General features: G+C 44.5%; 2 protein-coding genes across 4 annotated transcripts in view; both read right to left on the bottom strand.

The window, feature by feature from the left end:
• Positions 1-23,421, bottom strand: part of LOC146860776 (cell surface hyaluronidase-like) — a 665,184-nt gene that overhangs the window by 436,314 nt on the left and 205,449 nt on the right. For all 3 annotated transcript variants that reach the window (XR_014978861.1, XM_085644718.1, XM_085644719.1), the window contains exons 7-9: positions 22,672-22,860; positions 12,045-12,214; positions 1,233-1,442 (exon numbers count right to left, since the gene is read on the bottom strand). Coding sequence is in view for 2 of the 3 variants with exons in the window: in XM_085644718.1 (XP_085500844.1) it covers positions 1,233-1,442; positions 12,045-12,214; positions 22,672-22,860 (569 nt within the window). In the remaining variant the exon portion in view is untranslated. The remainder of the gene's footprint in view (positions 1-1,232; positions 1,443-12,044; positions 12,215-22,671; positions 22,861-23,421) is intronic.
• Positions 1-23,421, bottom strand: part of CEMIP (cell migration inducing hyaluronidase 1) — a 908,751-nt gene that overhangs the window by 845,966 nt on the left and 39,364 nt on the right. The window lies entirely within an intron of this gene.

Below are 23,421 nucleotides of genomic sequence, written 5' to 3'. Positions count from 1 at the left end.
ACCTGTGTTTGTCCGAATCCCACATCAGAAAAACAGTTTGTGCCAAAACCTCAATCAGAAAAAGTACTGGCTCTGATGACATGCGCAGTACAAACTGCCAGGCCATGTCCTCCCCGGACTGACATCAAGCATCCTAGACACGTCTGGGCATCCCCATCGCACTAAGGGCGACAAATGCAAATAGAACAAATGATGGACAGAATGCTGAGGGGGTGAGTGTTTGACATTGTTCAGCATTCTGTCTATCATTTGTTCTTTTTGCATTATTGCCCTAAGTGGGACGCATGCGCCTAGACTTGAGTCCCATGCTCAACATGCCACTGGAATCAAGCTATCCTGGTTGATGAGGAGTGATACCCCGAAAAACAGTCCTAGGATGCTTGTTTCCGATCTGGGGAGGACCTGGCCTGGCAGTTCGGGCTGCACTGTTCCCATGTGGGGGCATTGGGGGGGCAGGGTCAAGACTGACTTGCATAATTTGCATATGACTGGGTCCACACTGGAATGGCATGGTGAGCCAAAAAGCGATGAATTTAGACCCGGATCTCTGTACTGAAGGTGAGTGTTAGACTTTGTTCAGCATTCCATCAATTGATTGATATATATGTAAATATGCCGAACGTGTAACAGCGAAATGAATAAACGCAGAACAGATCGAAAATCCAGCCCGTGTCGGTGCCTGTTTCTAATTGAGGGAACTGGAGTATGTGTACATTAAAAAAATTAACCCAATATAATGTAAAATATATATTTGTAATAGTAGTGTTACATTATATCATTATATATAAACAAACACATATGTGTATTTATATATTTATATATACTATAAAATATTATTGACATTTATTTTATTTACATTATATTAATGTTTTCTATAAAAATATTAGATTTACTATTCTAAATTATATGTATTTAAAGACAAAAAAGGTGTATATTTTTTTAACAATATTAGTGTGAAACGATATTTTATTCACCTATATTTTTATACTTACCATTTTAAGTATAGGGACACAATATTTTTGACACAATATTTTTTTATCACAATATTGTTTTCGATAGTGATCCGGTGGGACATTATCGCAGTGCTAGATCCTGACTATTCCACCGGGGAATCCTATGCAGAATGCCACAAGCAGGATTACACTTAAATTCTATAGCTGCTGAAACTCATTCAGATGCAGTGCTGCTATCATTCATGTGCTTAAATGTTTCTGGGTAGATGCTTCCCGTACCAGTAGCCCATGGGTCCCGTGAATTGCTACACATCGGGAGAAGCAGTGATGGATGGACAGGTTCTCGAGGTAAGTGGGTGGGTCGTACCCTCCCTTCTCATCCACATCCCCAGCCAGGTGGAAATGAACAGGGTAACTTCCAAGAACCTGCTGCCCCAGGTGCGTTAGCTCTACTCCAGACAGGTGAACGGAGCTAAAGTGTCGTTGGACCTGTGGAAAGAAAGCAGGGTTAAAATCCAACCCATCGATAGTCAGGTCTACAATGCTGCAGTACATGCAGAAGGTTAATAAACAGAATATCAAAGGGCAAACCCTTTAGCTTACATGAGCCTGCTCTGGGTAGACATCTTTATAGAAAGAGCTGATAAGTATGGATGAGATGAGTGCAAGATTACTGGAAGGCATACATTTTAATTAGGTTAAGGAATACTGACAGGAACAAGTGCCAAGGTGATAATGAGAGAACAACCACAAGTGAGGGAGGAGAGCTTATGTGTAAAAGAAGAGAGCGCCAGCGAAGGGACAAGGAAGCCTGTGTAGAAGAGAGCAAAGTCAGGATAAGTCGATCCTGTGTACAAAAGAACATAGCATGCACATATAAAGGAGAAGAAGAGCTTGCATATGAAACAAGAGAACACTGTTAGGTAATGGAGAATGAGAGTGTGTGTACTAAAGAGGAGAACATCTGCAGGTTAGGGAGGAGAGCTTGTATATAGAAGTAAGGAACGGTATGTAGGGGAGAATTAAAGAATGTGTTTGAAAGAGAAAATGAGGGCTTGTGTATTAATGGCAAGAGTATCCCCAAGCAAGGGAAAGGAGAGTTTGTCTAAGAAGAAGTGATGCAAAAATAGGTGAGGGATGATTTTGCACCCAAAAAGATGGTGTGTCCTAGTGCATTTCCTTCACTATACCTTATATATCTCCCTACATTCTGCTCAAATATCCGTTCTCTGACACCATCGGAGAATGGATATTTGTGCAGGATTTAAGGCAAGGGCCGGGCGAGGAGACCGGGAATACTGCAATGCCTACTGGTCCAAGCTAAAACCAAAGGAAATAATGGACGGAGTGTTGAACATTGCAAGCACTCACCCCCAGTCAACTGATCTGGGTTTAATCCATCACCCTTCTTTAGCCCACTCTGCCACCCCAGTTCAGACATGGCCATATGCAAATCAGTCTGACCCTGTGCCTCATGGGAACAGTCCAGCCCTAACTGCCAAGCCATGTCTTCCCTGGACCGGAAACAACCTTCCTAGGACCGGTTTCTGGCATTTCAGCCGTCTTCAGCCAGGTTTGCTTGAATCCAGTGGCAAAGTGAGCAAGGGACTCACGTATGAACATACCCTGCCAACTTATGGCGAACAAAGCAAAAACCAAAGGAAATGATGGACGGAGTGTTGAACATTGCAAGCACTCACCCCCAGTCAACTGATCTGGGTTTAATCCATCACCGTTCTTTAGCCAAGTGGTCCAAGCTGGCGCCTGCGGCTGCATCCTCACGCCATGATTACCTCTTGCACTCTGCGCAGCCTGAACAGAAGACGAAGGTATGGATGCAGCAAACCAAATAGATATGTATGCAGGCAGCGGAGACATATGTGGGAGGTGCAGGGAAAGAGTTAAACCCGCTTGACAGACCATCCCTTCCGAGCAGTGCTTTAAATGGGCCAGTACTGTCCGGTACGGAGTACCAGCACTTTTTTATTTATGGGAGGGAGAGTACCGGCACTTCTCAAGAGAAATGCTATACTTTTAATTCAAAAGTACCGGCACTTCTCAGAAACAAGCAGGGACACAGAACTTGCACTTCTACTTTTCCATTTCAAGCACTGCCTCTGAGTGACTAAACGCACGAGCAAAGGACGAGCTGCAGGGTATTCCGTGCTGCAGCTGCAGTGTGACACTGGCGTAACGAAAGTACATAGAGGGGCTCCGCTCCGGATTGAATCTGGAGCTCTCAGGCCCGACTACTGTGCTAAGGGGGCCCCCTGAAGCTTGGGGGCCCCCCCGCACCGCGGGGGATGCGGGGGCCTGTGTTACGCCAATGCAGTGTGAATTGCTAGCTGACCGTGGCCAGTTAGAGACCGTGCAGCCCAACGTCTGGACAGTGAGTGTGGACCTGAGGGGAACTGGTGAACTGCTGTGGGCGGGGTGCTATGAAGACCCTGATCCTAAATATGCTTGGGGGTCACACAGTGCTTTGAATGGGGAAAAATAAGTGCAGGTACTCATTAAAATGAGCTAGGGGTGTGGCAATTGGGAGGAGCTAGGGGTGTGGCAAATGGGCGCGGGGCTAGGGGTTGGGCTAAGGTCAAGACATGATGAAACCTAATGACTTCTATACAAGTTGCAACATATCCCAAAGCACATGAGAAAAGCGTTTATACAAACAAAAAAGAGTTGTTACACAAAGTGAAAGGCAAATGTGATGATACGTTAACATTTCCTTGTTTTGTAATATTTGCAGCGCCAGTATTATCTGCTGTTGTTTGGCACAATACTATATATTCTCAAGAGTGCGCACACACACATGCACACACGCATACACACACAAAGAGAAAAAAACAAGCAGGCATGCACACACAAAGCATTCCACACATTTCCTTTAAAATACCTCCTGAAGAATGTCACGATTCTCTCCATCTTTTCTCTTGCTTTTCTCTCACAAAAAAACAGGCACACAGAAGCAGGCAAACACACAGATATAAACAGACACTCACACAAAAGACTCAGGGGGGATAAAAGCAATTCAAAACTTGTTACCTCCCATGGCTCTCCTAATTTTTGCTGTCGTCGGCCTGGCTGGATTTCTGTGTTTGCACAAATGCACATGATAGTGTGAATGTGATTGACAGCACAGCCTGAATGGACCCTTCTCTATCTAACACAGTATGATGGTGAACACATGGACATTATTCAAATGAGCCCTGGGGCTCAGCTTAGGCCTACAGAAGCACCTTGACTGTCAGAGACAGGTTCCACTCTGACAGCCTGGTGCTCACCAGCAGCCAACCGGCTTACCTTTCATGAGTACTGGTACTCTCCACTGCAGTAGAGAAGTGCGGGTACTCTGAGTAACAAAAAATAAGAAGTGCTGGTACTCAGTACCTGCGAGTACCAGCCAATTTAAAGTACTGGGGACAATGGAGCAGAGGGAACCTTTACCGCTGGATAGGGGACCCTCTCTGCAGACCCCTAATCTAGGCGACTCATCAGCTGGTGCACGGAAGGCACAGACCACCAGGAAGCACCCTCTGGACCTAAATTAGGGGTATCTCCTTCCCCCTGGGCCAGAACACTTTTCAGGGGAATAAACATATGAAATATTAAACTCTCCAACCTTACCCACAGCCCTCTCTTGCCGTCCATAAGGAAACAAGGATGAATCTCTACCTGGTGCATAATGGCAACCCGCGCCCTGCTTGAACCCTGAAAGCTGCTTGACCACGGCGGGCCCACCATGGGCAAAGACAAAGTGGTGAAAAGGATCCTGCATAACAAACTGGACAAATATGCATTTCTCAAGCCTCCCATGGGGGAGTGAGGATGGGGACCAGGAGACTCTGCTGACAACACCACTGGAGAACCCGGATGAGTGAGGGGAGCCCACATTTACAGATCTGATGCTCGTGGTCCAAGTTATCAAAACCACCTTGGTATTTAGGATCAACAGCATCTCAGTGGAAATGGCCCTCATGCGCGTGGACCCTTGAAAAGTCAGCAACAGGATGAGATCAGAGGAAATGCGCATTGCCACTTTAAAGGATGATGTAACAGTGCCCAAATCAACGGTCACTACACTAAAGAAAGCGACTACTATACTGCAGGTCTATATGGAAGACGCTGCGGGGAGATCATGCTGTAACAATCTGAGATGAATTAGGCTGCCACAGAGAATGGAGGATCCCAGTGCTGATCTCTTTGTGGACGACTTGATCGTGAAAAACCACAAACCAAAGTTGATCCCAAAATTCTTCTCTGTGGATCACGCCTACAGGGCCCCAGTCCTTCCTTCTCGACCAGTAAAAAACTCCCTGAGCAATATTAGCCAGGTTATTCAATTATCAAGACCGAGATGTAATCTTGCAGATGGTCCACCATACAGGAGGCCTGTAATTCGAAAACTCCACAACCCGTATTTTCCTGGACTTTACTATGGCTGTCCAGTAGTAACAACACTCGTTTGACGATGTCAAATGCTGCCTACAGGAACATGAAAATAAATATATGATTATCTTCCAAGACAAATTGTGAAAAATAGTGAATGGGAGAACATGGAACAACTCAACGTCGAAGGAGGCCTGGAACTGGCTCAAGGGGTGGAGATCGATGGAGTACCAGCCACTGCAAAATGGCATGGATGGAAACCATTGGCACAAAACCGAGAGAGAAGACTAGAACAATAACCCCACATCAGACTCAGAGCCGTGACTCCCTCTTGACTTGAACTCCTCTGCACCGGATAAACCCAAGCTACGTGCTGCAAATGTAGAATCTTCTGCAACGACGACAGACATAAAGTGATCGCTGCCCTGAGTAGCGGGGGCTTACGAGGCCCGATATTTAACAGACTAGTACCTACAATGAGAGGCCATGTCATGCTAATGTACTCTACATTTAATGAGTGATGCTGGTATACATATAGGGGAAAATGTTAAGCGAAAAGTATTTGTTCACATTGCTTATTCTTTGTACTCAAATAGACTAGTTCAGTATAGTTAGGGCACATGCTCCCAGAGAAGTGAGGTGGCTGGCAGTTTCCGTCTCCAGTGCCAGGAGGCATCTTTAAGGGACATGCTAGGGGGGATGTTGGGTACTCACGACTGCTGTTTTGCTTTTTGTAGTGTGACTGTGCACTTGTGGCAGACTGAGTGGTGTTCCTGCATGGCATAGGATGGCGAAAAAAAATTGGCAACAATAATTGTCGGTGCTACTGAGACCCCGAGGGAGAGATACCTCTCTATCTTCTCCTGGAACGTTAATAGGTTGGGATGTAAAATCAAAAGGGGCATAATTTAGCAGTATCCCAGATGCCAAGTTCACACTTGGTACTCCAAGGCTGATGAAGCAGGGGAGCTATCGCTTGGTGGTACATGCGGCAAAAACCTCTGCCTATATAGAGGGTTGCTATAATGCTGAGATGGGCCCTCCACTTGGAGGGGAATAAAGTAATTGGGGACGATCAGGGGTGCTATGTTTTAATCTTTGTTAGATAGAATGGACAGCTGGTAGTAATTGGTTCAGTCGACTTGCCGACCCGACTACAGTCAGCGGGTCTGAAATAGGCACTGGAAGTAAGGGTGCAAGGGGTGCTGTAGCACTCCAAAAATAACCTTGCTTGAGCTGCAAAACTGATGCACATTAAAGGAAACTTTACATTTTGTTTTTATCTTGTCACACTTGCTGTAATGTAATGTAATGTAAAAACTACTTCTATAGCGCTGCTACCACTCCAGGGAGTATCTTGGCGCTCACCCAGCTCAGATGTACGAGAAGGGGGGGGAGTAGACACAGATTACGCGCAGCACACTACATCTCAGACCATTGCTATACAAGCTGAATCGGACATAGAGTATACCCAAGTTTTTAATGCTTTCCTGTATTGGGTTTCATCCGACAAGGAACGCAAGGAAAAGGGAAGCTTGTTCCAGGCTTTAGCACCCAACACGAAGACAGATTTGCCACCTTTAGTTGTCAGCTTAAATTTAGGGATAACCAGCAGGTTTTGGCCCACAGATCTTAGACAGCGTATCGGATTGTATCGCCTAAAACCCTGGGTTAGATATTTAGGGCCTCGATGGTGAAAAGCCCTAAAGGTAATCAAGAGGACCTTAAAAAGAATTCTCTTTGCAATTGGTAACCAGTGTAATGCATCCATTGCTGCAGAAGCTGATGATCTACGGGGCCAGCCTAATACTAGGCGGGCAGCTGCATGTTGGACCATTTGTAGTCTGTGGAGTACCGATCTGTTGGCTCCTGCATATAAACTGTTGCAGTAGTCCAGCCTAGAAGTGATCAAGGCTACTGCAACAGTTTTCCTAGCTGACAACGGCAGAAGATCAAAGAACTTTCTCAAGGTTTTGGTTATGTGAAAACATGTGCCAGCTACCGCAACAGCTTGTTGTTTGAAGGACAGCTGATTGTCGAATTTAATGCCTAAGTTCCGGACTGATGTGATGGTATTGGGAGGAGTTACCTCACCATCCGGCCAACAACCTTTCGGGGAAAACAGATTTTCTTTTCCGAGCGGAAGAATTTCCGTCTTCTCGGCATTGCATTTAAGATGATTATCTGTCATCCATTTGAATGTTGCGGCTAGGCACTCTTTGAGATTTTCTTCAGCACCCGCTCGATCCCTGTCTAGTACTAGAATAAGCTGGGTGTCGTCAGCATACGAAATGGTACTGATCTGGAAAGAAGTGATCAAATTAATCAGGGGAACTAGGTACAGATTAAAAAGTATGGGACTTAAACTCGAACCCTGGGGGACTCCCGAGCTGAGGGCCTTAGCTTCAGATTGATACTGGCCCAATACTGTGATTTGGTGTCTATCTCTGAGAAAGTTTCTCAGCCAGGTCAGAGCTGTCCCATCTACCCCCGCGGCAGCTAAAGGGTCCACTAAGATGTTATGTGAGACCGTATCAAACGCTGCCGACAGGTCAAGTAGAATTAGGACCGCCTTCTTTCCCTGGTCGATGGCCAAACGGAGAGTCTCAGTTGTAAACAATAGGGCAGACTCGGTAGAGTGTTTTGACCGGAACCCTGACTGATTATGATGTAAAATATCATTTGTTTCCAGAAAATTTGTGAGTTGGATATTCACGAATTTTTCAGTTAGTTTGGACATCACTGGAAGCAGGGAGATTGGGCGTAGGTTGGAAAGGGTGGTAGGGTCGGCGAGGTTTTTTTTCTGAAGTGGTTTGACCGCAGCAAGCTTCCAATCACTAGGGACATCTGCCGTCGCTAAAGATGAATTAATAATACTGTTTACAATGGGGTTGATAGTTTCTGCCAGAGATTGTAAAGCCGAAGGAGGGCAAGGATCAAAGGGGGATACGGATTTGCTCGCAAAAATGGCTTTAAGGGAGTCTTCAAGGGAGACAGGGGCGAAAGTGTCCAGACTAGTTAGAGCCTTCACCCTCTCCCCTCTTTCATCTGCTTCTAAAATGGAAGGAGCTAGAGGAAAGGTTCTCACGATTTTAAGAATTTTATTCTCGAAATAATCCGAGATCTCATTACATAGGATTTGAGATGGTGGAATCTCCTGCGACAAGACAGAGGGATTCATAAAGTCCTTGACTATATTAAAAATTTCCCTTTGTCCTTGAGCTGCCGTTTCAATTGCCTGAAGGTAGTAAGCTTTTTTGGCTGATTTTATATCTGCATGATACTGTCTTCTGGCCTGTTTATAAGTGTCACGGGCAGTGATCTCATAATGCCTGCGCCACCGGCGTTCTAATATTCTTAGTTTCCCCAGTTTTACTCTCAAGGGCAATGTAAACCAAGGAGCCTTCTTTTTCTTTTTAGTGGAGTTTCTAATGCTGGAAGGACTTAGTTGATGGCTTATCATAGTTATCCAATCCCGCAGCTTTTGGTTATCAACAGAGGTGTTACCTGTTGGCGCCAGGGTGCCAATTCCAGGAGCATCCAACACATCAAGTCTGCTAGATAATTGTTTCCAGTTAGGTTTACGAATCATGTTAGGAGTGGTGGTATTATTTCTAGTTCTATCCGACATTTTATGCGGAGATGGAATAGAGAACGGGATAAAGAAATGGTCAGACCAAATCTGGGGGCAGGGAGGATTAACTGTCAGACTGCTGGAATTAGAGCAGATACAGTCTAATAAGTGGCCACCCGAATGTGTATATTGATGAGTCAGAAGAGTGAGTCCTAGAATGTTAATAATGTCCATAAAGCAGTCCACTCCAGAGGCTTTTGGAGAGTCAAGGTGCAGATTTAAATCACCCAGTATGGTAAAATTCGAAAATCTAAGTACCAGATTGCTGAGTGCTTCTCCCACAGTTTCCAGGAATTCCTTAGGGGGGCCTGGGGGGCGATAAATGAGTACACCAGAGAATGTGAGTGAATCATGTATACCCAAAGAGAATGCTAACGTTCTGCTCCCTTTATCTCAGTGAGTTCATGGGAGGAGCATTTTAATGAGCTGCGATATATAATGGCCAGGCCGCCTCCCCGTTTTTCCTTTCTATCTAGACGCTGAATAGAAAAATTCTCCGGGAGAGCGATGGCCAAATCAGGATTACACCAAGGCTTAAACCATGTCTCGGTAATCAGAAGCCAATCGAGGTCATTTTCGGAAATGAGCTCCTGTATATTTTGCGCATTTTTACACAATGAACGGGCATTGATAGGACCGCCACGTAGTATGGGGGAGGTAGGTGACGTTTCCGGGGACAATACAGACAGAGGCATGACAATATATTTGTTTACACGCGGCAGAGACAAGGTCTACCGCCTATGATAGTCAACTGATGGACTCGTGCCAAATGATACGATCAGGGATGCCCTACCTGCAGTGGAGTAGTATAGATAAAGCCCAGAACGGAGAGTCTCCCGCCTCCGCGCCTCCGTTGCGCTGACGGGCGCAGACGGGCAAGACTCTGGCCCGACTCAGGCACGAGTCAGGCACTACCGCTGCGCGTCACCGCTGCGCGGTCCTATGTGAGCTTTAAATAGTCACTCCCCTCCCTCCGGCTGAGCACTAGAGCGCTCTGCGCGATGTTGCCCCGAGGGAATTCCAATATGGCGTCAGGTAACGAATAAACAGCCGGTTCTGCCCGCTAAAGCAGCGGTGAGTTTTCCAATTTAAGTGCGGGTGTGTGGGCAAGTAGGAACAAGTAGGAACAATTTAAAAACAAGGTACACTAAACCATATGCAAACACAAATACAGAAAAGGGTTGTGATTTTAAAAATTCAGGTAAAGTCCTGATCGCGCTTACTTAAGCGCCGGTTTAAAATATACAGTGCCGCGTTCTGTCAGTTCAGCTATCCTCGTAGTTCAAAGAGCGGTCAAACGTCAAGCTAGTCCTCTGACTTTAATTTGGTAATGGATGAGACCGTTGACCATATCACACAGAGTGGATCCAGCGGGAGCAGACAATTGAAGGACTTTGTAGAGACATATGACTTGACAGTGGTCTGGAGAAAGTGCAATCCTTCTGCACAACAGTACTTTGTCTCTTCCGGGGCACACAACTCCTACTCACGCTCGGAGAACTTATTTACAAAAAGCTCAAATCTACTTTGAATGTTGACTGCATGTTTCATGTCCTGGGGATCTCAAACCACTCACTTTTTGCAGATTTGGGTATAAGCAGACAGGGACACCATAGAGGGTGGAAACTGGACTCCTGGCTCTTGAAATAAGAGGGTGTGACAGAAGAGTTGTGTCAAACCACGGAACACTATTTCCATGAAAACAAACACACAGTGAGGTCAAAGGTGGTGCTAAGGGAAGCATATGAGACAGTGCTAAGGGGGCAGACTATGCCTTTAACAGCAGCTATGCTTAAGGACAGGTGGCAGTAAATGCAATCCATCAAAGACCACCTCCTCCAACTAGAAAGACTGAACATTTTGCAGTCCAGTGAGGACTCACTGCTCAAGCTTCACCTTTAGAGCTGCAGTACAAATTTCTCTTTTTTAAAAATATTTTGGCCCAGTGAGGGGATACTTCTGAACAGTTGCGGCCGGCATGTCTCGCTGGTGGGGAGGGGGTTAGTGCGGGGAGGGGGGAGTTCACGCGGAGAGGGGGTTTAATTTAACAAAACAAAAAAATAGACTTACCATTCCGCCATCTGGGTCCTGCGTCTTCTCGGCTCCTGCTGCTCCTGCTCTCCTGCCTCATACAGGAACAGGAAGCAGGTGCCAGGCTCCCTCCGGACCCTCCCCTAAGCCAGACACAACGCTGCAAGCAGCGTTGTGATAGGTGGGGACGCCTTCCAGTCAGGTGCTTACTGGGAGGCCATTTTCTCAATATAGGCTGCATTGCAGCCTACATGGAGAAGATCAGAGTGTGCATGACTGCTACGCATGACTGGTTTGGGCAGCCCCAGAGAGCTGACCAAACAGTCATTGCGCCCTCAGGAGTGGGCATACCACTCCTCCCCTGCCCTGCCTGCTCACAGAGCAGCCCCGCCCACCCGCAACCAAACATAAAATGGTAATAGCAGAAAGTTATTACCATTTTATGTTTTTGCTTCTTGCACTGTAGGCCGGGTTCTGGATTCACTATACCAAAATGGTCAGTGGGAAATATCCTTCTACAGACAATCGCAGAGGCTTATTTTATAAATGTCAGTACTCCATGCCAACTTATCAAACAGCGCTAAAGTTATTCAAAACAACAAACGCTTTTCCTATGGAAAATCTGACCTGACTATAACTGCCTAGTTGCGACAGTTTAGCCGAAACACATTGGTTGTTTTGCACATCACCAAATAAAGTGATTTGCACTTTACGCTGCTGTGAGTGCCCCTGTCCTTCATATGACCCTATTTTCTTACGGATCTGTGCAGTAGGCAAATAGTAGATGGGGTGAAAAATTATTTTTTCCCATAGGACATTTTTCTTCAGCCTAAAGTAAAAACAGTGGTACAGATTTACACCAGACTTGCCATGAAAGTATGACTTAACTAAAAAAAAATGTTTTTGTTGGTTTGGTGCGATTCATTACCGCACATTTAGGGACATGAGCATTTTGCACGCCGTTGTGAACGCACTGGATCGAACAATGGTGATGTATCAGATTTCAAATGCACATAATAGATGTAGTAAATGTGTACCTTGATGTGTCCTCCAAACGTGTCAAAAGGAAAGAACTGACAGTGGTTCTGTCCATAGCATCTTTCTTGCATTTCTCCCTGAATGCGTATATTTCTGGTCAGAAGGCCAACTTCCGCTCGCATATCTATTCCATCCACAACTTCTCCAATGTGCAGGTACTCGGGACTACCTGCAGGAATAAATTCAATTACACATCAGATGTCTGTACCCGCAGTGTCCTCTAACCAAAAGCTGTAGGTTACTGGCTGACATGCTGTAGGTTACTGGCTGACATGCTGACACTTCTTCAGAAACCTTCAGATGAAAGCAAATTGTTGATTGAGAGATAGACTTAAAAGAAAAATGAAAAACAGACAATCTGCATCAACTGATGGATCATAGATACAGTAGGAGATAGAGATAGTGACAGGGACGCCCTCCTCCTATTGATCCAATTTCCAACATGGTAAGCACCTCAATTGGTGACCGTTTTGTAAAATCCCGGCTTGTATATATCGTACTCCCTAGCCATCATACCGTTATTTTTGACTCAAGATTATCCCTGGTAGTTTTAATCATTAAAACTCTTCATTCAAATTACATTCTTTTCATATTCGAGTTATTTCTTCACTCAGTGCAGAGCACTTTGACGCAAGATTGGGCCCTGTTGGTCGAATCAAATATAGAGAGAGGCAAAGGTTAATTAGAGACAGTGGTTGCAGGTGGGGACTGCACTCATTTTTGGAAACCAGCACTTCTTTTTCCTCCACAGATTTTGATCCAGAGCAAGAGAGAGAAAAATGCAAAAGGGGAAAGAAAGAAGAACGAAAACATGAAAAAACAATGACAAAGAGAGAAAGGAGGACTGATTAAAAAAAACGACAAGAATTGGGTAAAAAGGTGGGGAGTGACTTGTAGTGTATTAAAGAGACATTTATTTATTTATTTTATTTAGTGTTTTCTAGAGCGCGAACTTGACCCGTTAGGGTATCAGAGCGCTTTACAGGAGTCATAGAGTTATACAAAAGGCTTAACATCACATAGTATACATACAGTGCTGGAAATATGATGGAAAGAAGGACACGTATGTACAGTTTATATTTACAATTACACAAGACAGGGCCCCAGGTAACTTGGAGGGAGACTAGGTAGTCAGGGGGGAGGCCAAAGCCAGACGTTAAACAGGGTCTCAGTGATGGCTGATGGCGGAAGTTAAACGAGGAATTTACCTATAAGAAAGGTTTTGGCTTCCTTCTTGAAGTGTGCCAGAGAAGGCATTCTTCTAATGGTGGGTGGGAGAGAGTTCCATATTCTTGGTGCGGCCCCAGAGAAGGCTCGATTGTAAGTTTTTTTTTCCCAAAAGCGTGCCAGTTGGAGCAGGAGGTCTCTAGCAGACCGGGAGATTCTACTTCCTCCAGATATCACAAGTTTCTGTGCAAGATATGCAGGGGAGTTTGCGTATAGAGCCTTGTGAGTGATGCTTGCCAGTTTCAGCTGTATTCTGGCCTCGAGAGGAAGCCAGTTCAGAGCTTTCAGGTGTGGAGAAATGTGGTCGAAATTCCTTGTGCCAGTAAGTAGTCTGGCGGCCACGCTGAGGCAGGCTTTCAAAGGTGCCAGGGAGGTCATGGGTAACCTAGAGAGGGTGGAACAGCCATATTCCAGTCTAGAGATGACAAGGGCTTGGACAGCCATTTTTAGGTCGGGAGCGTTGAGGAAGGGTTTCAGTTTCCTTAGGTAGCTCAGGTGGAACATGGCTGATTTGGCCATCGAGTTGATGTGATCTTGCATGTTTAGATTGCAGTCCAGGGTTACTCCCAGAGATTTGGCTGATTCCACGATGGTCGGTGGGCAGTTTAAGGCTGTGATAGACTTTATCCATAACTGAAGCTCAGGGTTGGTTTTTGTAGGGGAAATTAGGAGAAATTCTGTGTTCTTTGCGTTGAGTTTAAGTTGATTGGAGGCAAGCCATTGGACAGCCAGTTTCAGGGCCTCATTCAGGGAGAGAATCTCCTCGAGAGAAGAGGCTTTGATATGGTAGGAGATATTCGCGGTGCGTAGAACATCGGTAAGCGGTTCTAGGTAAAGGTTGAAGAGGGTGGGGGACAGGGTTTATCCTTGAGGGACTCCGACCGTGACCGGAGAGGGAGCAGACGGGTTACCGTTAATTAGGAATCTCTGTGATCGGTTTTGTAGGAAGAATCTAAACCATTCTAGAACAGAGCCATCCAATCCCATCCTGAGTTTGAGGCGTTCAAGTAGTTTTTCATGGTTGACCGTGTCGAAAGCTGAGGATAGATCTAGGAAGATTAGGAGACAGGTTTTGCCTTGGTCCAGGGCTTGGAGGGCATCATCAATGATGTGGAGCATGGTGGTTTCAGTGATGTGCCCAGGTCTGAACCTGGATTAGAAGTAATCTAGTAGGTGGAAGTTGTGGATGTGTTGACTTAGCTGTTGTTGCATACACTTCTCCAACGCTTTGGCTAAGAGAGGGATGTTAGAGATAGGTCTGAAGTTGTCGGGGAGGCTGGATCCAGCGAAGGTTTTTTCAAAATGGGAAGGACTTGGCCGGCTTTCAAAGAATCGGGAATCGATCCCTGTCGGACATAGGCATTAATTATTGCAGTCCAGCTAGGAATAATTGATTAGGCGATGGCAGCTAGGCAGTTGGAGGGGAGCGGGTCATTAAAATGGTTATTAGGGTTTAAGGTGGAAAGGATTTTTGATACGGAATCTTCTTCATAGAATTTGAAGTTGGTCCAGTGTGCTTGTTTTTTCGGTGAAGCCAGAGGGGGGTGGCGTGGAAGGAGGAGGTAGGTCAGGAAGGGGTTGGGAGTATGTGGCCAAACTGAGTTCTTTTCCTAAGGCTGTGATTTTGTCAGCGAAGAAAGAGGAGAATTCCTCGGATGAGATTAGAGACTTGGGGGGTTTCTTTCGATGTTTTGGCCAGTTTATTGGATTGGTGTTTGACCAGTTCGAAGAGCTTGTGGGGCCTGTTCATGGTGTTCCCCAGTTCAAGTCTGAAGAAATCTGTTTTTGAATTGAGGATGTTCTTGTTATAGGCATTTCTGGCTTGGCGGAGTAGTTTTAGATGAGCGGCAGAGGGTTGTTGTCTCCAGATTCTTTCGGCTTGCCAGAGGGATCTCCTTTCATTATTGAAGGATCCAGTGAACCAGGGCTCTCAGTCTTTAATTTTGGTTCTTTTTAGTTTTAGTGGGGCTAGATCATCCAGAATGTTTGTTACAGTCGTAGAATAGTGATCATTGAGGTCACTGACCATAGTGGTAAGCGAGGGGGGTGGAAAGGTCAGATTTGCAATGAGCCTCCAGTTCCCTGTGGTCTGGGTTCCTGGTTTCTCTGATCCAGTGTTTGGGAATCACCGGTTGCGGTGCCTTGTTCTTGAGGGTGACAGATAATAGGACATGCGAGAGAATCTAGACTGCACAGGTTTGATATTCATTGTCTCAGTCTTCGATAGTGCCAGTTGTGGGCTTCTGAGCAAACCTTTGGGCCACTATACTTATTCTTTAACTAATTAAGCACTGAAGACAGGTAGACCTAGAGACACGTGGGGCCAAGAGGAGAAATAGAGACAAGTGTGATAAATGGCTTCGTCAGGCATAACGTGAGCTGGATAGAGAATAACAGACAGAGGTATCAAATACAGAGACAGGAAAACAATGCAGCCATCAGGAGTTAAACCAGTATTAGTTGGGCAGGGAGGTTGATCAAAGCGCAGAAAGCATTAGCCAAAGCTACAACACTGGGGACGAGGTCTCTAAAATAATCAATTTATTTCACAACGTTGTAGCACTCCTGTGCACAGATCCTTTTCTGGAAGGGGTAGGTGCTGTCAAGATTTCTTAAAGATACTGTTACCAACACTACTCTCTGAGTACGATATCAGTAGTTAGGTTAGATGTTATATTTGTAAAATCTGAACGCATATCCTAAGGGCCTCTACAGAAGCAGACATCGCTACTAGCAGATAGACCGAAGTTATTAACAAACACTGCTAGAGCCATAAGGTCAGCCATTCACAAGGTCGATTTTTTTGAATTAGCCATTAAATGTGCTAAAGTTCTACAACACAATGTTGCCATCTAAAGGTTATGTGAATATGTTTGCAAAAATACATCAAAAATTATCCCTTGAAAAAAGACATTAAAAATGTTAAACTGAAAGCAGATATAAAAGCAAAATTTGGTCTTCCAGCCCAGCACTGACGTGGACTATATTTTAGGCAAATGTGTAAACATACATGAGCAATATGATGTCACTCACAGTGAAGAGAGACAATGACTTAAGTGGGCTGACCCATTGCCCAGCGATGTATAATATGGTGATATGGTGAGCAGCACCAAAATGTGACCAGAAGAATGGATTACCAAAAGCCCCAGTTTGTGTTTATAAATGTATGTATTTTTAATAAAAACTTCTTGGAAAACAGAAGACTGTTACGACACCTAAAACTGACTCTGGCCAGACCTAAAAGGGCAGGTATTGTGTTTTGTCTTGAATCCAATGTGATTGGTCATGAGTTGTTGCACAAACTGAAAAGTGAAACTCCATAGCTCATACACTTGACAGCCTGTATTGATATCGCAACAAATACAACCCACCAGGCTCCTCGTCTTTTTCATACATGCCATCTTTGATGCCAGCATCTCCATCCAAACGCAGGAGAATCTAGGATGCTGTCACTACGCATGTGAAAGTGGCCGGATCAGGAGAACAAGATGCTCATCACATCCATAGAATAGCCTGAGTGAGAGTAAGGAGTCCCGAGGGATCCCGACAGGTCAGCGCTTTGTATACAGAAGTGAAGCATGAATGGAAATGGCCTGGTGTTGCTCTTAAAGGAAAGACTCGAACCACTTCAAGACAATTCTGTTGAAACCATTAGAGAGGGGACCACTCAGTAAAGAACTGATTGGTTGATGGTATCAAACGCTTCTGACGACCAAGAACAAGCAGTGTGCAGACACCAAAAAGAAAAGAAGAGTTGAATTAAATGTGAAACCAAAACGGAAAAAAAAACCTAGCCAATAGTGTTTAAGAAAGTACTCAGCCTCTATTAAATCCTGTACGCTTTAGAATACTTATTTTCAATCCATGCATAATCTGGAGCAATAACAACGTTATCGCTCGCTTGGACCTTGAGATTACGGCCCTCGTTAACAGTTGCACGGCACTGGGGCGATTTCACCCTTTCCACGCGGTAAAATCGGCCCAGTACTAAGTAATAACAAGTAAGCATTAAAAGGTAAAGTATACTTTGGGGACGATTTTTCCAGCAGTGAAACCACACAGAATCCCCAATTCAATGTGGTTTTACCACACACACGTTCCCTGTGTTCTGAGCAGGTGGCAGGTGTATGCAAGGTCCTATGTGTGGGTTGGTGTGGTGATCGAGTGGAATCTGAGAATTAGGGGAGGTAAGGGGATTTTTTTTGTAGGAGGAGGAGGATCATGGTATGACTTCCCCTGTTAGAAACAAAGGGCATGAGAATTGGCTGCTACTTAAGCCAATGTCACATGCATTTTTCCCGGCGATAAAAATATCAGGTCAGGTTCATCCACACCCAGTAAATCAGGAAAATCTAACATCTAATAATCAGGTGGAGTGAAATTAATGCATGCAAGGTTTCATTAATTTTGTTATATCTGACTTGTAATCAGGCCGTTAGCGTTGAGCAAAAATAAGTGAGGAGTAATGTGTAATAACAATGTTACCGCATGTTTCACCCTTTTTCCTGCAGCCTTCTGCTGACAAAAACTATTCACATTATTCCTGTGGTTTGATGTGACATTTCCGTCGTATTAACACATTTCTCCAAAGGCAGACATGTGCATTAAATGGTTTACAGCATATTTCTGCAGGTTTTGACATTAGCCTGTATACCAGAACATGTTATGCATAATGTAGAGGACAGGTGTACAATACATGACAATTTACCAGAAAAACAAAGGTTCTAACAAAAACGTTCCAGGAAGAGACGTTTTCTTCCTTACTATCTGTTTACACTGCCTCAACCAAAGAACGAGGTGGGCCTGCATTCACAGGGATCAATAAACAGTCTCCTTGTACGAGAATCCAATCTAATCCCGCCATGCCGGACAGTCTGTGCAAAAAAGCAGGTTTAGGAGAGGCTTCAAGAAATGATCCTCAAAACAGGGTACTATTGCTAATGTAACATTTTTAGAGAGCAGTGTTTCTGATTAACTCTCACCCGAAAGAAATGACATGGAACACCCAACAGTAAATAGAAGCCAAATGTTAAAGGCATTTGAAGGTTGGCTGGCCAAGGCTTTAATCTAAACCCATGTGGAAGTGGAATGCACCTAATGGCACATAGTAAAGCCTAGTTCTACCTTGTTAAATATTTTTTTATTGAGAAATAGCATAAATTCATCTAGAACACTTCTAATTGCACTAAGGGTGGGCATAACTTGTAGTTACACAAAAACTCTGAGAGATTCTGCAGTGTACCTCTAACAGGCAGAAAATATGTAGCTCGCGCTGCACTTTAGCTCGAGTAGAGCGAGCAGCGCTGTAAAAACAGCCCTATGGCACCAGGCGTTGCACAAGACTGCAGTAGAAAGTCTACTCGAGTGGCAGCAAATCTACATGAGAGGTATCACTCTGACTGTGACCACCTGCATTAGAGAATGGGACACCAAATCACACTTGTGCAAGCCAGCTTGCAGTTCCTCCAGAACTTCAAGCTAAAACCTCTAAGTCCATATCAATATCCTGTATCCCATATACCTTTAACCTCTTATACCTTTACCCTTAACACCAAATCCTTAAACCGTAACGCTATACCCCAAGCAACAACTCTATTTGACAAACCCTAAAACTATACACCAAACATGTAACCCTATATCCCTAGTCCTTAATCCTATACTCCTAAACCTTAGCCCCTATTCTTGCAGTCCCTTATCTCACATGGTAAACACACAAGAAGGCGGGTGGCTAAATCTCATACGACAAGGCAGGAGAAACCTTAACAACTGTAATCTCACATGCTGAAGCCATCTGATTACTCTCTCCAGATGTTCAAGGTATGTGAAGCTTGCCTGCCTCAGATCTGAGTGGACTGCAGAGGTACACCAGAAAAGAAGGCACCTTCTAACAGTTTCACAGAAGGGTGTTCCTCTAGATGTGTTCAGATTCAGGCGGCCTCTATAGTCACACTAGATCCCTAGTTTGGGAGTCTTCTTTTTGCAGTTACAACAGCAAAAAGCATTGGCATAGCCAATAGGTCTCGCTTTTGGGACTTTATAAGTGTTTAGCCATGCAACAGTTGCATAACTAAATACTTATAAGGTCCCAAAAGCGAGACCTATTGGCTATGCCAATGCTTGTTTCTGTTTATTACTGCTCTGTAGTAATGGCGGGGCGCATAGATGCTACCATTACTACATAGAAGTAATAAACTGGAGAAAAAAATGGCTCACGGAGAACATCAAAGCGGCCGTGCGGCCTCGAAAGTGAAAGTGATCGCGTTCGCGATCAAACATCAAAACGGCTGTGCGGCCGCAAAAGTGAGGCGTGCGCCGGCGCACATGCACTGTAGCTCCAGGCTACAGTGGTAGCACTTTTTTGAGCCCTCACAAAAAGTCTCGCCAGGCCAGCGCATGCGCTGGGTCAGGCGAGACCTAAAAAGGGTAAGGAATGGATGCAAGCAGTGCAGAATTTTCTTCATGCGGTTTCTCTTTGGGAAGATAAAACCTGGATTTGGTCTAATCCTGGGGAGTATTAGAGGTCCTTTGGGCAATTTCTGCATGAATCAAGCACCCAGGTGACACTTCTTAGATTTTTATAAGCTTCCATTACTTAACAAAATGTGTTACACAACAGTGCTTAATTTGTAACATAATGTGTGCCGGTGCGTAGAGCACTGCTCAAAAGACAATGGCCAGTGCTATTAATTGTCCCTGTGCCGAATGGCAAGGCTGCGTAGTACAGAATCTACCTCATGCCTCTAATCCACTGTCAGACACTCCCTTCACTTTTATCACTCTTGCATACTCCTGCTTTCCCCCTTGTTGACGATTTTGGCGTCTTCGCTTCCTTGTTCTTTCCCGTTTATCTTTTCCCATCTGATGCTCTCAGGGAATGTCTGATAAGTAAAAATAAGTGCAGGTGGAACCCACCGGCTCCAAAAATGAGTGATCGTAAACTCCATCGGCTCAAATTAAGCACTGTACACAGTTCTTGTAGAGTACAGCGTGCTCTAGTTAGCCTCTTGGCACTATTGTGAAGTTGTTGTTTGGCAGTATATTGGCATGTCTGTTTCTGTGATGGGAGTAGTCCTAATGAGGCGGTCTTGTGTCCTTCTAACAAACCCAGGTGCACGTGAGATTGTCAAGCCCTGGAATGTGGTTAATTAGAAAAGAACCAATCAGAAAAGGAGTGCGTTCTAAGTTTAAACCAAAATGAAAACTGTCAGCAAAGTGGAAAAATGTCTGAGAAAAAATGAAACGGAGAAAAAATAAACAGTTCCACAACCCTAAAGTAAAACCGTATCAGGAGGAAAGTTTGGCAATAAGAATGATTAGCGTAGCTCTAAAACAAAGGCATAGAGGTATTCAGAGTATTCAGTGAATTCCACATTATTAACAGGTCTGGCAGAGAAACCCACTGTGTCAGTAGATAGTTACGCTGAAATTCAGACGAACTTCAGAGAAAAATAAGATTGGAAAACGCAGAAATCAATTCCAGAGACAGAGCAGGAAGAAAATAAGAAAGGTGCAGAGCTTAAAGACTGGTCTGCTTCAAGACACTGACAGAAGAAATTAACCCAGGGGCTCAAAGAAGGGATAGCCATCAGGCACACCCACAGACTGCTCTCGACCCTCCTGCTTGAAACTCAATTTTGTAACTTCTGTTACTGAGCTGCGCCGTTGAGTAATTTAGAGTAAGACTTGATTGCTAGATTTCTTATGTAAAAAATTCTATGCACGGATATAGCTAACCATAGGTCCAGGGGTGAAGTTACCATTTCCATTAAAGCTAGCGGTAGCCATTTGGGGGGTTGCCTGGCAGAAGCACCTAGATAGGTGTTTTATTCTGGATGACCAGTAATGAAGTTTTCAGAAAGTGCTCTTTTAGTGATAATTGATAATGTGAGTGAATAGCTGGAGGTGAAAGAGTGTTTGGTATGGATCTCCTACAATAACCCATCAGCTTCATTCAACCTACTCGATGAAGGAATATCCTTGGGAGCCTGGGTTGAACAGCTGGCTCTGAGGATCCTCCTTAGGGGCATTACAATAGCCAGATTTTCTTACCGCAGTGTTTTCGCAGTGGACTTGTAATTCTTTGATGGTGAAAGTATTTTTCTTCTGAGCAGAGATCACTTAGTCAATGCTGTCACATCCGCGTGCTCCAGCTGCATTGCTGGGCACGATGCTAAGCTTCTGACAAGGCATCTTCACCAGTTGCCTTTTATTAATTGAAAACCTCGTGCCTCGCTGTGAGGTTTTGGATAAAAGAGGTCCAAAATACTCCCCAGGAAGTGAACTGCTTTCTAGAGAGACATTGTTGACTATTCACCCTTGATTTAGATGTAACTGACTGAAAATAAGAGCATTCGCTGTTCGCGGGCTGAAAAGATGGCAAAACAAAATCTGGGAGCTATTTCCTTTATTAAGTATTATTTTATCTAACTCATCACATCAAATTTCAAAATTTTCATCAATTCTCTTTTGAAGGGCCTTATAGTGAGATAGCACTTTATTATTTTAAAAAAATAAATTAATTGCCCCCATCTCCTAAGAATGCAGACAGAGCAAGGTGACACTAATAGGAAAATAGAATGGAGCCATAGGAGTAAATACAAAAACCTATTGGATGGAATGATATAACCGGAGACCTAGGGAGACAGAGAGAGAGAGAGAAAGACAGAGAGAGAGAAAGACAGAGAGAGAGAGGGATATAACGCAGTTTGGGAACGTTAATTGGTTATCTTTCAGCTGTTGGCTGCTGTTTTCATGCATTAAAGAGATGAGTTTTTCCAGGTGGTGCTAGTATGCCTTGATGATTCTCTAAAGGACTCGTCCTTCTTGTCATCAGAATGTTTTCGACACCATTAATGTAAAACAACGTTTACGTCAAAGACAATATTCTAAAAGCACCAGCTGTTTCAAGTGAGTACTCAGAAACACAGAACAGTTGCATCTGTTTATATGAGCCGATAATTTGAGTGAGACATTGAGATACATGAAGAGAGAGTGAATACCCTAGACAGAGAGAGACGGTAAGAGAGAGAGAGAGAGAAAGAAAGAGAGAGAGAGAGAGAGAGAGAGAGAGAGAGAGAGAGAGAGAGAGAGAGAGAGAGAGAGAGAACTAAATATCCCCAGGGAGATCACGCAAAAAAAGAAACCGAGATAGAGTGACATCCTTCGAGGATCCTAGAGAGACATCCCTAAATACTAAATAGAAAACAAGAAGAAGAAAGACGTCCCTAGACAGTGAGATATGGAGAGAAATCTAGAAAACAGAAAGGAAGCTCTGAAACTATTCATAGAGAAATTGAGATTAAATAGCGAGAAGTAAGAAAAGCAGATAGAAAGCTAAAGGACCCATGGAAAAATATAGGCAGAAGATGTGATTTATGTTAGGACTGTCACGGTCCGTACCGCTGATTTTGACTTGGTGACTGCCACACTCTGGACAGGGCAGTAAAGTGAATTCTTCAGCCTGGTGCATGGAGTAGTCTGTGCTGGAAATTACTATTCTGGTGCCAGGTAACCAGCTGGTGACGTCATCCATTAGATTCAGGACGATGCCTTCTGAGGCTTCCACTTTAAATCCACTTTGGGGGGCACCTGAAAAGAAGTACTGGGTTAGCAACAGATGACAAGTAAACAAATTGGACACGTGTGCATGGGAGGGCTGCTTTGCATAAGAACTCTGCATGGGGCCTGTGCTAAGGAGTTTTGTATCGAGTTATGCATAAAAAGTGTGGATGGTACTTGTGCATGGCGTCGGTGGTTAGACTTTGTGCAAGGATTCAGTTCAAGGGTCTGTGCAAGGTCACCGTGAATAAGGGTCTTGTATAGAACCTATACATGGGATTTGTTCATGGAACTGTACATCACAGTAGTGTGTGAAGGAACTGAGGAGGCTTAACCTGTGCGTTGAACCTACTTGTAAGCACATGGATGGCAGGCACGCACAGCAGGAAAGCATTTGCACAATGCAATAGTCCTGTACAAATTATCTGCATGTAGACCCTAGGGACACACCAATCCTTGAGGTGGTACATGTGAGAAGGTTCTGTCTACTAACCATCCCTGTGAATTGGACCAGAGCATGCCCAGAGACATGTGTGACATCACGCATAAGTGAGTGCGCATACACGCACACAGATCTCATGAATAATGACT

The sequence above is a fragment of the Triturus cristatus genome, chromosome 3_1, assembly GCF_964204655.1.
Source record: "Triturus cristatus chromosome 3_1, aTriCri1.1, whole genome shotgun sequence".
Taxonomy (NCBI): Eukaryota; Metazoa; Chordata; class Amphibia; order Caudata; family Salamandridae; genus Triturus; species Triturus cristatus.
Note: the sequence above shows the minus strand (reverse complement) of the source record. Positions and strands in the feature narration are given on the sequence as shown.